The following is a 14,626-nucleotide window of genomic DNA, read 5'->3' as shown; positions in this document are numbered from 1 at the left end:
ACACAAGCACACATTTTTTATAAAATGGAGTTCACATGAACCACACACCCCAGACCTCCCTTTGTACGCGGACTTGGGTACAGTTTGCAGGTGAGCACCCAGGTTGAGAAGAAAGCATTTACACATCACCCAAACAAACCGAACTCTGGCGTTAATCGAACCCGGGTGCGCACCAAAAGGGCGAACTGAAAACGCCAAGTCGCCGTCAGTGTGCTGTAGTCGTTTTCAACCTCCAACTTGTGTGAGCTAGTGTTCTCATCCCTGAAAAAACTCCTCAATCTACGCCCGTATCAAGAGGCTGTGCCACCAAAAGCAGGCACATTAAGAATATACACAGGTATCATATAATGTATGTTGTAATGCATTTCTAATAAATCCGTGCAGCTGTTTATACTTAATTAGTAGTTTGGCAAACTGGATTTAATTTTATATATGTATGTACGCATGTACTTGTAGTAAAATCAGGGTTGGGGTGCAGTGGGGAAAAACCCCTACAAAGGGGTGCCTTGCTTTAAAAGAAATTGGGAACCACTGCCCTAAGGTATGCCTGTGATCTGCGTCAGTGTGACCTATATTGGCAATAGTCCCACACAAGTCATCAATAAGCTGCTGAGAACCACAGCGAAGAGTGGCTCCAGCGTCCCGGGACACCACCCAATGTGTGTCAACCGCCCTGTAGTGTTGCCAATATAATTCCAGCAGTCCCCAAAGCCTTCAGTTGTGCCAAGCTGGAAGTGGCTCCTCAGCGTTTACAGCCAAGACATCCTGACCAGGCTGGATGAAATCCATGCCATGACAACATCTATTTACAGCTTGAAGACGGATTGACACATCAGTCGAACCGGATAAGGGAGGTACTTCGTTGGAATGGGATAGCTACTGCTGATTGGATGAAACTCCTGTCAATCAAGATATGTGCGCGTCTGAATCTGCGTGTCTGTCTTTTCAGCTTTTATTGTTATTACTTGTATAATCTTATACGCTTTGTATAGTCACTATGTTTCACGTACAGCTGCTTTGAAACAGTGAAAATGATCAAAGCGCTATGTGAATAAAGATGACTTGATTCGAGCACCTCCACTAGATGGCGGTAATGATTCATATCAGAATGCGAGCCGCTAGGAAGAAGAAGAAGAAGGGCGGAGTCAGTCAGACGCGGGAAATGGACGCGGCGGAAGTGGAGTTTCTCGCAGAGAAAGAGCTCGTGAACATTATTCCCAACTTCAGTCTCGATAAGATTTATTTAATCGGGGTACGTGCACGCGCACAATCTCATCTGTTATATTTATTGACGTGTGGTTTGTTGTTTGCAGCTATTTAACGTCCGGTTATTACTTTCAAAGTCACTCTATCTAATGCTACGTAACGACCACGACATGTCCTCAGTCTGACGCTTGTGTGCCGTGTGTTTTAGGGGGATCTCGGTCCGTTTAATCCCGGTCTACCAGTGGAAGTTCCGGTGTGGTTGGCCCTCAATCTCAAACAGAGACATAAATGCCGGATCATTCCTCCAGAATGGATGGACACCGGTGAGTTCCGTCATCCGTCTCTGCTGGCTCGTGTCCTCGCTTGACACGCCGCTGCTCTTCTGTTTTTAGACAAACTGGAGGAGATCCGTGAACAGGAGCGGAAACTGGACACCTTCACTCCCATCCCAAACCCACATTACATGGAGCTCACCAAACTATTACTGAACCAGTGAGTACACATCTCGATCATGACACACCGGCTCATCTGAATGTGCATTCAAGTGAGTGTTCACCCAAACATGAAATGACTCGAGTTGTTTGTATGGTTGAATGCAAAGAAACATATTTGGAAGAATGTAAGCAACTGAGATTTCTGGGGCACCATTGACTTCCATAGTAGAACGAGTTATTGTACCTTTCTTTTTGCTTCTGTTGAACACAAGAACATAGTTTAAAGAATTTAGAAAAGCAAACAGTCCTTTGACACCCAAAGCATATCAAGCTGTTTTACTAGCCGACATTTGACAGGAACAGCAATCTAATACGCCAATGCTGAATTGAGATGACATCATTTCTTGAAATGAACGTGTAATGTGGAATCATGGCATCTGGAGGTGTCTTTGTGAATATTTACGTTGACACTCATATATACGATAATAGTATGGTGTTTTCATTGTGGAAAAGCATTTAAACTTTATGAATTGTGCATGAAATATATTGAGCATTCAAATACTGTTTTTGTGATGTCATCAGCGCTGCAGATAACATACCCAAAGCTGATGATATCCGCACGCTGGTGAAAGACATCTGGGACACGCGCATGGCCAAACTGAGACTTTCTGCTGATAGTTTTATCAGCCAGCAGGAGGCTCACGCGCAGGTAAGGTCATGCTTGTGAAACACTTTAAATATGTAAAGGTTAACGGGTCTAATAAACATTTTATATAGAAACAAAAAGCTGTGTTTTCCTGTAGCTACGTGGTTGGCGCATGGCGCTAGATACACCATTAGTTGTGGGTTTGATTCTAGGGGATTGCACATACTTCAAAACAAATGTATTGTAAGTCGCATTGGATAATAGCGTGTGCCAAATGCAGGTAAATGTACAGTACATGTAGGTTTTAGCTGGCCACATGGGCAGAGAAGAGCTCATTTCTATACGCTGTTTTACGACGACAACAACACAAACAAACGTTGTTTTGGGTTTCCGTTACTTGGCTAAACCTGAATGCGCCACAACGTTACACAACTTTGTGCAGTGATATGAAACCAAGTTTCTACTGGAGTCTACTGTCCACCACAGAATACACAAACATATTTGAATGATTCATGGCATATGAAATCTAAATACGCCCGGTTTATAACATTTGATTTGGGATTTGTCATGCCAGCTCTCAAACGGCAACTAAGAGGGAGATCAGACGCAGACGATTCTCAAGCAAACTTTTATTTATTAGCAACATCATATAACTATGTTGGGCTCAGCTGTCGAACTGTCCTAGTTTTAATTGGATTGGTTTTAAGGGTTTGGGTTATGAGTTTAGATCGGGTCGATCGCACCAGTAAACCAGTCGCACAAGAATAATTGCGTCTGAATTGGTTGCTCTGTAATTATTGCATTTGTTGAGCCTTGTCTTGATGCCGTTCGCGTCCAGTGTAGACACTCAGCATTTTGCATCAAATGCAATTTTCAATGATATGAAATATATTCTTCGTGTACTGCTATGTTGTGTAAATAGCTGCTGCCTTTTTAACGAGTTCTGTGCCCTCGTAATCTTTCATCTAAACCCGAAGTGGCTCTTCCTTCCTCTAGTGGCTTTATTCTCTGATGTCGTCACTTCCTCTGCACACGACAGTTCAATAGGAGAGGCTGGGGCTCTGTGGGGGGACACACTAAAATTCCATATCCAGAGATTATGATCTAAGCATTAAAAAATGTCATTTGTCCGGCTACACCGCATACAAACCACTGACCGGAAGTGATGTTTCTCAGCGTATTCCTATCAAACCACCTTGTGCGAGTTGATTTACTGGAAGTGTTTTAAAAATGCTTGGTTTTTGATAAGTGGTTTAAAATTGATATGTTGTTTTTAATATTGTCTCCATATGTTCCCTGAAACTGCTAGTGCTCCTTTATATGTGCTTGGCTGTTTATTGTTTGCATTCATTTATTTGTTTAACTATCAGGAGATGTAAGATTTGATCTGTGAATGCCTCACATTAGGCGATAATCTGGACCGAACATCAGATCTGATCGAGGTCGTGAACACGATTATTTTCTAAGATTCTCCAGCGGTGAAAATTAGGGAAACATGTGGTCAAGAATCCTGTAGTCTGAGACCGGCTTTAGAGTTTTGCAAACTATTCTTCTTTAGAAGATCACAGGAAAGATTTGAAGGACCCTTTTGATGGGATTTCTGTGTGTATGAAGTCAGACATTCATCTTGTTCAAATTCACTATTGTAATATCTGTGCATATTTGTTCTCTTCCTCAAGCTGGATAATCTCACGCTGATGGAGATCAATACCACACGCTTCTTTCTGTTGGATTCGCTCAACTACATGTATAAACTGCGATCAAACCTGCACCCTGCCAGAACTCAAGACTACTAAGATTCTCTTCCACAACTCTTTTATATTTACCCATACAGACATGTACTAAAGTGCATTGAATTCACGTTATAGAGCTAATGTCAGGAGTGTCTTTACAATGGACTACTTAAACCATATTGTATGCAAATAACTGAGTGGTTTTAATGTTCTTCCAACTAAACTAAACTGACTGATCGGAGTGAATTTCAGTCAAAAAACCCTTTTCAAAGTTGACAAAACTGGATGATTGTGTGAATAGTCATTGAAGCTGTACTTGTAATATAGCTGATGTGTGTTGTGTTTCTGACCCGGTCATGTAAATCAAATGTCGGAAGTTATAAGGGACGTTATACATGCTTCTATAAAATTTGTGAACACGTATATTATGGAAGTCATGAAATAAGAACTCTGTACATTGACCCCATGAACGCGGCTCATTTTGGCATCAATTAAATAAAAAGTGACATTTACTGGTTATGGCTTGAACAGCTACTTGTCTCTGTTACTTTATTGTTCATGAGATTCTAAACATAACTGATCAAACCGAAACATGTTCATACTTTAATAACTGATTCCATTCACTAATTCATCAAGCAATAAAATGAACAAAAGTATGCCAAACTAATTTTGGAAATATATATATTTTTTTTGTATTTTTTATTTTTGTAATTTGAAATTACAGCAATATATTCATAAATACCTAATTACTACAACCAACAAAGAATATAATACATTACAATGAATTCAAACAAGAACATAAAGTAGTACATAAAAAAACATGGTTTCACAGCATCTAACATCCGCCATTGAGTGTGGGGGCTGCGTGCATGTGTTTGAGATGTGGGCAGATTTGTGCCTGTTCTGATCAGGCAGTGGAAGTGCTTCCTCAAGCAGAGAAACACAAACAGCTGATATTGTTTAGGGCCAGCCTCAGATTTGTAAACATTAAACCACCGAAGATGGCATTTAAGTGGCATGAGACAAATAAACTGATGGCACGTCTGCTTGGGGTCAAATCATCCGGAGGAAATGACTGCGTAACCAGAATCCTTAGCAGATGCATTTCAGACACGTTGTTCCTTGTACAATAAAGGTCAAGGTGAGCTTAGATTAAACGATGGCATGTCTTCAACAGTGTTCTGTATTTTGTGTCCTTCATGAGAAACCCACGTGATGAAGGTGGAGTTAAATGCCAGTGGCGCTGAAAACAAACAGGCGTATCATTTTGTACATCGAATACCAAAATACTAGAAAAAGGCAAGAAAATCATACAACAGGCAGTACAGTTTTAAGGCCTAAATTCATTGCATTCGTCATTGGTTATCAAGGAGTTATTTTAACAGCCCAATTTCAGTGAAGGCAAAAACTGTAATAAATTAAATAATTGGCAAAGGAACATCATCTTCAGGCTTTCTTTGGAGTGTTCCAATTCATTATTGTAATGTGCTGTGAATTCTTCACTTTTGAACATTTTTGGCATGCCACTCTTAAACTTTGGCACAGTACAACTCCACAGCTCTCAAAGAATGTCTCTGTGTACATAGGTGAGCTAAATATTGAGAATGCCATATGTAAAGTTTACAGTAGGATACTGAAATCCAAAGTGGATTGCTGCATGCTGCTTCATGACTGAAAAAAAGTCCAGAACGTGAGAGACGTGGCAACTGTAGTTGTTGAGTAATGTAAATGAAAAGTAGGCATCTTGGGTCATACATTGGTGGGGTGTCATCAGAACGCAGCACTACAGTTATTTGAAGTGATGCATGGCCTTGTGGGTAAAGAGGAAAAGACGTTGGCGGTAGGTCCTGCGCCCATTGCTACTGTAGTTCACACAAAGACGTGAACAAGTGAGCAGCCGAGCGAACACTAAAAAGCCTTTATATAAGAAAAATGGCAGTCTGTTTTTCTTCCAAAGAAAATGAATTAAAAACATACAAAAGCCTTTTTTGTTGTTTTGATATTATTTACAATACAATGCTGAAGCACCTCTTAAAAACTTTATTCTAAATCTTGAAATAAAACATTTTCATTTTATTTATTTGATGTTTTTTATTTATTTGGATGTGCATTTTCTGCTTGCCAAGATCAAGAGTTGTCTGTCACAGTACCACCAGACAGTTTATCAGGGTCTTTAAGTGCATTTCTAGGTGTGAAGAGAGATGGCAGATGGGCAGAGCTGCCTTTGGTTTGGCGTTCTGTTCTCTATTTGATAATATGTGGCTGTCCCTGTAGTTGGATGTTTTCTGTAGTCGAGCAGTTCATCGGCCAGATGTTCCGTTCAACCATCTCTCTCCAAGTTCTTCGAGTGGACACAGCAGGAGTCTGGCGTTGGGGCTTTAGCTGGGGTGTGGATGATGGTCTGGGTGGGGGGTTGGTGGTCCTGTGGGGTGTCACCTGGGTGGATAGCCCTTGAAGTGGGCCCTAGACCAGGGAGTCTGAGGCAGTGTCAGGCACTTCTTAAAGTGCTCCAGCTCTGCCTGTAGCCTCTCCCTTTCGCCTGCCAGCTTCTGCTTTTGAGCCCTCAGCTCCTAATAGACAAGGAACACCATCGCTGCTCAAAAAACACATACTAACAACAACAGAGAAATATGAAGTGGAATAGGAGACTAGAACGGAGAAGTGTACAGTGCAGATTATTAAAGGAGTAGTTCACTTTAAAGGGATAATTCACTTACCCGCACGTCATACAAACCCGTCTTTGTGTTTATTACTTAAACAGGGGTCCAAATTTCTTTGCATCTTCAAAAGGCTCTAAACGACACAGCCGATGAATAAGGGTGTTGTCTGGTGAACAGATTAGTCTTTATTCGAGAAACGAAACGGTTATATTTTAAACTTGCTCTGCCTTGGAGTTCCTCCAGGATGCGCGTCCACGACTTCCGTATTAAGCAATCACGTTGGAAAGGTCAAGTAAGCGAACGTTCCGACCCAGAAAGAAGACCGATCAAAAGTTACTGGATGTTGAATGACACATTATATGTCTTTGAGCATTAAGATTATTGTTTAAAATGGTCAGTCCGTTTGCATATCAGGGATACATCAGGCGTAATACGGCAGTCGCAGATATGCTTGCGGAGGCAGTGCAAGCAGTGTATATAAAGAATAAAACATTTTAGTTTTCTTGGAAAATGACTAACCGTTTCGCTAGACAACAACTTAAAACAACACCAGCCGATGAATAGAGCCTTTTGAAGATGCGATGAAACTGAAATTCGGACCTTAACCAACAGCCCCCCATTAAAAATGGATAAGAAGCCTGGAAACCTTTCCTCAAATTTGAATTGAATGATCATGAAATTTTCATTTTTAAAGGAGTAGTTCACTTTAAGGTTGGTGAGGTGATCTACAGAGCATTACCGTTCATCGGCTAAAAGCAATGTTTTTGATAGTTGTGGTGTGGACGAGGTCGGTGTGTATATGCTCGTGTCTTACCCCCATCGAATGTGAGAGCTGTTCTGCTGTTAGGCTGAGATTATAGTGTTGAGTCTCCAGCCATCTACACTGACTGTGAAGAACCTGCCTCTCAATGCTTTGCTCTGGAGAGAGAAGAGGTCTTGAGGTTAAGCATCGTGACAGCCTCACAAACAACATAAAGAGAGTCGAACTATTCACACTGATTTATTAACACAATGCAATGGTCAGAGCTAAAGATCTAAAGTATTGTCTCAGCTAGTATCTGAAAGCATTTGGTTATGATACACAAAACTCATCATGCAGTTTGCACATGCTGGCCGGCAATATTAAATAATGCGTTAACTGATTTGTTGGGGTTAAGCTGTGACACATTTGTGAGAAATTACATCTAAAGCAAGATTTCTCAAGACTACAATACATTTTGTATCATTGCGATATTTAGCATTAGACAAATCTCCCTGCAGACAGCAAACAGCTCACCTTCTGCATACTCCTGATAAGCTTCAAAGATGGCTTCAATGCCCTGCCACCTGGGCGGGGGGGCTTCCTCATCCTCCGATTCATATTCCTCGTCCTCAGACTCCTCCTCAGCCGAGAGCTCCTGGTGGCAGGGCGGTGGAGGGCCGTGCTGGCCGTTGGTCTGAGAGGAGGGCTGCGAGTGCGCTTTCGAGCGGCCAGGTGTGCTCTGCAGCTCAGGAATGTTATAATGCACGGATGAATCTGCCGCATGGCTCTGCTCTGAAGTGACTGAGGGACCACCTGATGGAGGAAGTGATATTTGGAGAATTAGCGTGAGAGTCGGTTGCGCGTGCATGCTAATAAACTGATCAGAATTTGGGAACAACCTTTGCTCCTCTGCAGGGCTTTTTGTGTGGACTGCAGCACAGACTCGTGGAACTGCTGGGCAAACTTCTCCGCTGTAAAACTTTCCCAGGGTTTGGTCTTTCCATTGACGCCAGCAGAGCTCTCTTTAGTGAACAGCGACTGTCGCATACTACTCAGTAGACTAGAGCTCTTGCCTGGGATGGGGTCGCTGACTCTGCCCTTATCAGATAACGCAGCAGGCAGGGAAGGCTCTTTCGGTCTCAGGGGATCTGGGCTGGAGAGGGATTCCGTGGGGGGCCGAGACACACAGGGCGAGGGACTGGGGGGCCGTCCGTTCACTTGTTCGTCATATTGGACTGGGGATTGAGATGACTGGTCTGCAAAGATCAAAAGTTTAACGGTTCACAAAAATACATCTTACAAATTGTCATTAGCGTAACCATTTAAAGCTGTCTATCCCAACGCATGTTTTGCTAAAAACAAGCAAAGCCATGACACCTAAGCTAGTTTTTATTAATCATACATAAGAAGAATTAATTATCTCCTCGTCCTGGAAGTTTGTGGTTATAGTTAGGGGAGATGCACTGGTTAACTGGCCAATCAGAGCACACTGCGCTTTTCAGAACGATGAGTTTTAAAAAAATCAATAGGTTTTAGAAAGGCAAGGCATAGAGGAGCTACAATAATGTAAGAGTTTTTTCAACCTTAAAGCAAATAAACACATTGTATTGCACCAAAAACACAAGTTAGTAATCATGTCATATCACCCCTTTGAAAACATCACAATAGCAATTGGGCAGCTATCCGAAGTCTCAAAAAGCTCTCGACTAGGTCAAGGTACAATTTAAACACAGCGGTCAAGTAAGGCCTTTGCCAGTTGACGATTTCTTCTTTCATTCGAAAGGCAGGGCTTCTTTACGTTTCCAACTTGGTGATTCTGATTAGATTTAGCAACTTTTTTCCGAAATAGTCAAAAAAGGCTGTCAAATGAATGAGCATCAGTTGCTTTCTGGGCAAAAACCGGTCTGGACTTACCGGAGCACAGGGCTTCAGGGCTCCTGCACAGTGGGTGAGGGTTGTGTCTGATGCTGTCCAGAGTAATGTTCTTCTGTCTGATGGCCAGCAACAACTCCTCAGCCCTCTCGTTATCTGAAACACACACGAGAGACATCAGATAACCATCACTAGCAGCTCAAGTGAGAGCTAGCATGTGGTTTAAGTCAACTGTGTGTCGTACCTTTCCTCTGCTCCTGTGTGATGTGGTTGAGGCTGAAGATGGTGAGGAAGCGCTTCTTGTCCTCCAGCTCGGAGGTGTTGTTCATGTCCTCTGGGGTGAAGCGGGTGCTCAGGGGAGCAGTAATGGGCCGTTTGCTGAGGACGGCTGGTGGGGAGGGACTCCTCTCTCTCAGCATATGCCTCCTCTTTCTTCTCTTAACCTCCATCATCTCCTCTCGACGAGCCAGAGTGGTCAGACCAAACCTCTGCAAAAACTGCACCTTCTGCAAAGAGGGAGAGAGGGGATTGAATGTCATGCATTTAAAACGGGAACAAAGTTTAGCTGGATGCATGAAATAAAACATCAGCAAAGCATCAAGCGTACACGGCAGTGATCATTGGTGAGGACTTTAATGCATCTTTAATGGAAGAAAAATCGATTCATGGAGATGAATGATTAGAAATTCATGGTGCAACGCTTTATTTTGTGAAGAACAGGCGGATGGGTGTGATGTAGTGCTTGCTCACCTCAGTAGAATTGTCTAGTTTGAGAGGCGCTTGGTCGGCGACCCTCCTGAGATGAGCTCTCACCTCTTCTTCATCGCTCTCATCGTAAGAGTCATCCAGTTCATAGTAATAACCTACACAAAGCATCATCCATCACTCAACAGCTCACTGAGTGTTCATTACAAACCATTTAAGCTTTACATATACAATCATTTCTTTTTATAAATGATCTCTGCAACATCTGCAACAACGCAGTTTTCCTAAATGTGTTACTTCAATGTTTTTTTGTCAACAGTTAACTCTTTCCCCGCCATTTTGGATCATTTTTACGAAAATGTTATGTCCGCCCGTACATTTTCTTTAACGGATATATGGACAAACAATACACCAAATGAAAGAACAGAGTTTTTGCTTTTAAACTTCATTGGTTCTATTTTATATTTATTTTATAATACGCTGATTAAACAGCTGACTCTGCCCATATCAGAGTCAGGACCATGAATGAAAAACAGATCAAATATTTACCATTTCTAGATTCAGAGATACTGTGGTCTTTCAGAAAATGTGTAACAGCGCCACCTGCAGTACAACAGTCAAACAGATACCTGGAAAAGTCTGTGTTTGGCGGGGAAAGAGTTCATTACAATTTTCGGCATCTGATGATGTCTTTTTTCAGCTGTTGAACATGTACCTTTCTCTCGGGCTTCTCTGCGTCTTCTCTCCTCCAGGTCCAGTTTGCTGACAGCTCTTCTGTGTTGCTGCAGGAACTCATCGTACACTAACAGACCATCAGGCACGAGACGTGAAGGACCCTGAAGGCCCATAAATGACCCGCTGGGCCTAAGACTCGCGCCCAACTCTCGGTATGCACCAGACAGACTCACTGGCGCCCTATGCTGGCTTAGGAAGCCCTGGGTGGATTTCTCCAGCTCCACTAAAAAGGTGCTTGGCTCAGAGAAGCCACTTGATCGGACCGGTGGATATTTGTCCGGATCGTTCCTTTTCCGAGGTCCCTCTTCCAGCTTTTCTGGGTTGTAATGGCGGTCGTGTTTGGATGGCGGTATAGGAAGCTGTTTGATATCATAGGGACCTAGGCACGGGTAGTCATGCATGGGGCGTCTGGAGTCAGTGCAGGTCTCTATGAGCGATGCGGGGTTCCAGAGCGTGGTGGGAGGAGGAGGGGCGTGGTCTCTGTGCTGCTGCTTTGGGGAGATGAGAGGGGGCGGAGCTCCCAGGTGAGGAGGTTCTCTGTCTTTTTCCCGATCTCTGCTGCTAGTCTCGTGTTGGTCTCGTGATACAGATCTATGAGAGCGTGACATACTTTGCGGTTATTACTGGCACACAAACATCACCAACAAAATCAAAACACAAGTCTTGTGATTTAACCAGAAGGACTCAAGTGGTCTGTGCAGATTTTTACATCCAACACTAACAGAATTGAACTCCAACAACTGTCACGTAGGCCATTGCTCGCTTTGTGCAGGAAGCCCATCCCTCACACACAACATAAATATATACTTATTTTTGGTCCTGGTAAGTGTTTCGCTTTTCCTTGCTTTATCTCGGAATCAAAGTAATAAGATGACTGTGAAATTACTACGTTTTCATGCCAATCTGTATGATTTTGAGCATGATCCATGTGTTATCCCTTTAATTCAGTACTGCAAAAATAGACTTGATGTGTAACCAAACAGATCTTGACCCCCATTGACTCACATAGCAGTAAACATTACTTTATCGTTTTCTTTTCTAAAGAATGTAGGACAGCAAACAGTCGCTTTGACTACCATTGTATTTTTCCTACTATGGTAGTCGATGGTGGCCAAGAACTGTTTGGTTACAAGCATTCTTCAAAATATCTTTCTCTGTGTTCATCAGAACAAACAAATGTATACAGATTTGGAACAAGTGGAAGGTGAATTTTTGGGTGAAGTGTCCCTTTAAACTCCAACGAACTCAAGCTGCATCTAACACACACAAACAACAAATATCTATTGCTGAAACATTTGTAAAGAAATGTCTTACCGGTGTCCGTCTGTCTGCATGTCACCACTCTCTCCCGGCCTGCCCAAGTCCAGGTGCTGCTCCAGAACCTGCTGACGGAACTCAGACACCTGGTACTGCCTGTCCTCTTTCTCTTGCCGTAACTTCCGTTGCCGGGCCAACCAGCGCTCTTCCTCATTGGTGCGCTGCAGCATGCTGGCGGCCGTCAAACTGCCGGGCCCCGTGCCTGCGGGGCCCAGGTACAAGCCGTGGGCAGAGACGAGGCTGGGCACAGGATGATGGGTGGAGTTTAGAGGATGGTGCAGACTAGGTTGGATGGGTTTAGGGGTGGAGAGGGTAGGCTCTTTGGTTTTATCTGGAGGAAATAATAATAGTTATTGTTACGACTGCAAGATTCAGCTAATGAGATTAAAGCATGGCCTTTAGATGTCAAACAGATGTCTTCAAGACAGCAAGGTCACGTTTGCTGTGACGTGCATGGTCTTACACAATGTAAGTGTTTAAACCACTATGAAAAAGATCATCATGTGCCAAAGCGCTGTACCAGCTCTGTTTGCAGGGATTCGGTCAGCAGGTTTGGCTCTGTCGTCTGTAGGGCCTCTCAGTGCATGAAGCTCCAGATAGTGGCTCTCCATGGCCTTCTCCCTCGCTGCCCTCTCCTTATGCCGCTCAAGTTCTCTCTCCCGTTCCCTCTCACGCTCCCTCTCTCGCTCTCTATCTCGCTCGCGCTCTCTCTCTCGTTCTCTTTCACGCTCCAGCTCTTTCTCTCGTTCCCTCTCTCTTTCGCGTTCTTTTTCTCGTTCGGCCTCTCGTTCTCTCTCTTTCTCTCTCTCACGGTCTCTGTCTCTCTGTCGGAGCTCGTCCTCCATCTGGAGCCTGTGGAAACACGTACAGACGTTAGCTAAAATGACACTCCAATGAATGTGTGAAAAAGTGTACTGTGCTGGTAACAGATGGTAACGCGGACTTTAAAACAAACTACCAGGACACACTTGACTGATTTTTATTATTTATTTTCGTTGAAGGCTCATGCCTAATTTATATGACAAATATACATTGTGCTTCATGAATTTCACACATGAACATGTTTAACCAGTGCCAGTACATACCTTTCAGACAGACGCTCGGACTGAAGGCTGGACAGTGTCGGGTGGCTCATGTCTCCAGGATAACGGACCCCCGGCAGGTGCATGGGTACAGCTGATGGGTGTAAAGGGGGTAGAGCGCCCCCTGCAGGCAGTGCATAAAATGGAGACCTCAGTGCTGACAGACAGAACGGATCATCCATTCTGAGAGAGATACAGAGACACATTACAACATTACCGAACTGCATGTGTATGCAATACATCTATTGTATGTTCAAATTATTGAAGAAAATTGACCCCAAATCCATTTTTGGTGTTGCCATATACCTGTAGTGTGAGAAGGAAGGGTGGGGCAGATATCCAGGGTGGTAATAGGCTGCGGCGGCAGCAGCGGTGGCAGGATCCAGCCCCAGTGGCAATGATGGCATGCGGAGCTCCTCGGCTGTGGCATAAGGACGGAATCCTCTCAGGTACTCCTCTGGAACACCCGCCTGGGGCATGGCATGAGGCATCTGACGGGGCAGACTGACAGCAACAGAGAGGATGAGACGTCAGTGTAGAGCCGTCAAAACCAAGAGAGGATGAGTGTGTATATACTGTGTATATAAAGGAATAGCTGTGATATCAAATGAATGTGTGTGTGTGTGTGCTAAAAACGGTTTTGGCTGCACTTCTGCATAGGTGGAGAGTTTTCCCAAAACAATTTCAATCCACCAATGATCTCTTGACAGATATTGCTATTGTTTCAATATTTGATGACAGTGGTTCTGAGAGAAATTAATTTCATTTATTGATTCACAATTCACCTCATCCTTTAGATGACTGTGTATGAGTGACAGCATGTGGTTGTGAGTGTGAGGCTACAGATGACAGACGATAAGACCGTGTGAGGTCAGAAATACTCACTTAAGAGGCTGAAAGCGTGAATCTTGCATCACAGATGCAGGGGTCAGGCCAAATGCATAAGGGTTTCCAATCAAGTGGCCTGGGATTGTGGGACCTCCTTTCTCCTGGCTTGCAGGAGCCTCTGACGTTAACCTGTCACGACTGACGCAGCGATTCCCAGACTCGGCCTGATGAAAGATGGGCGGTCTGTGTTAGAAGTGTGCTTCTTTCAGTGTCTAAAACACACTGAGCACAGAGAGAGGTCTAGTCATTTTGATTTGCTAGTTTTTAACGATTTATTATGCGTATTAGTAAAAACAAATAGAGCCTTAAAAAATCTTCATAACAATTAAAGATAAAACAATTGAAATACTAAGTATGACTGTAAAATAGTAAATAAACATGTGAACATATAGGCTTACTTCATAAATGGAGTTTCTTTTACAAACGTATAACTATGTATGTAAAAATGTTTAACCGATGTTGTGACTTTCTCTTTTCTCCATCTAATAAGAGATCAGTGTTGAGGTAGACAGCGGATGGCAACGGAAGCAGAAATGTGCACATATATATTACAGTTTTATGAGTAGGCCTATAGTGGTAAAGTGCAAGCGCAATGAGCTGATGAAT

The 14,626-nt window shown here is 43.3% G+C and overlaps 2 protein-coding genes across 6 annotated transcripts in view; one reads left to right on the top strand and one right to left on the bottom strand.

Annotated features, from left to right (window-relative positions):
• The first annotated feature begins 605 nt into the window (after positions 1–605).
• On the top strand, positions 606–4,692 carry gins2 (GINS complex subunit 2). Its single transcript, XM_079466609.1, has 5 exons — positions 606–1,252; positions 1,415–1,529; positions 1,599–1,698; positions 2,223–2,349; positions 3,966–4,692. The coding sequence occupies exons 1-5, from the start codon at positions 1,085–1,087 to the stop codon at positions 4,080–4,082; spliced, it is 627 nt and encodes a 208-aa protein (XP_079322735.1). The 5' UTR covers positions 606–1,084; the 3' UTR covers positions 4,083–4,692.
• Positions 4,693–4,726: 34 nt separating this feature from the next.
• The window catches only part of gse1b (Gse1 coiled-coil protein b), a 111,401-nt gene continuing 101,501 nt past the window's right edge, over positions 4,727–14,626 (bottom strand). For 3 of the 5 annotated variants that reach the window (XM_079466280.1, XM_079466283.1, XM_079466284.1), the window contains 14 exons: positions 14,018–14,184; positions 13,439–13,636; positions 13,136–13,315; positions 12,571–12,902; positions 12,048–12,381; positions 10,714–11,324; positions 10,548–10,637; positions 10,044–10,156; positions 9,538–9,799; positions 9,336–9,449; positions 8,321–8,677; positions 7,956–8,234; positions 7,494–7,597; positions 4,727–6,589 (listed from right to left, as the gene is read on the bottom strand). In XM_079466280.1, coding sequence (XP_079322406.1) covers positions 6,452–6,589; positions 7,494–7,597; positions 7,956–8,234; positions 8,321–8,677; positions 9,336–9,449; positions 9,538–9,799; positions 10,044–10,156; positions 10,548–10,637; positions 10,714–11,324; positions 12,048–12,381; positions 12,571–12,902; positions 13,136–13,315; positions 13,439–13,636; positions 14,018–14,184 — 3,279 coding nt within the window. In that variant the 3' untranslated portion in view covers positions 4,727–6,451. The remainder of the gene's footprint in view (positions 6,590–7,493; positions 7,598–7,955; positions 8,235–8,320; positions 8,678–9,335; positions 9,450–9,537; positions 9,800–10,043; positions 10,157–10,547; positions 10,638–10,713; positions 11,325–12,047; positions 12,382–12,570; positions 12,903–13,135; positions 13,316–13,438; positions 13,637–14,017; positions 14,185–14,626) is intronic. The other 2 variants (XM_079466281.1, XM_079466282.1) reach the window with 2 other exon arrangements.

The sequence above is a fragment of the Barbatula barbatula genome, assembly GCF_947034865.1.
Source record: "Barbatula barbatula genome assembly, chromosome: 10".
Taxonomy (NCBI): domain Eukaryota; kingdom Metazoa; phylum Chordata; class Actinopteri; order Cypriniformes; family Nemacheilidae; genus Barbatula; species Barbatula barbatula.
This window is presented reverse-complemented; position numbering and strand designations above follow the sequence as displayed.

Coding starts and splice junctions, on each gene's coding strand:
- gins2 (XM_079466609.1), top strand. CDS start 1,085: ATGGCGGTAATGATTCATATCAGAATGCGAGCCGCTAGGAAGAAGAAG. Junction 1,530..1,598: donor TCCAGAATGGATGGACACCG/GTGAGTTCCGTC, acceptor TTCTGTTTTTAG/ACAAACTGGAGGAGATCCGT. Junction 2,350..3,965: donor AGCAGGAGGCTCACGCGCAG/GTAAGGTCATGC, acceptor CTCTTCCTCAAG/CTGGATAATCTCACGCTGAT.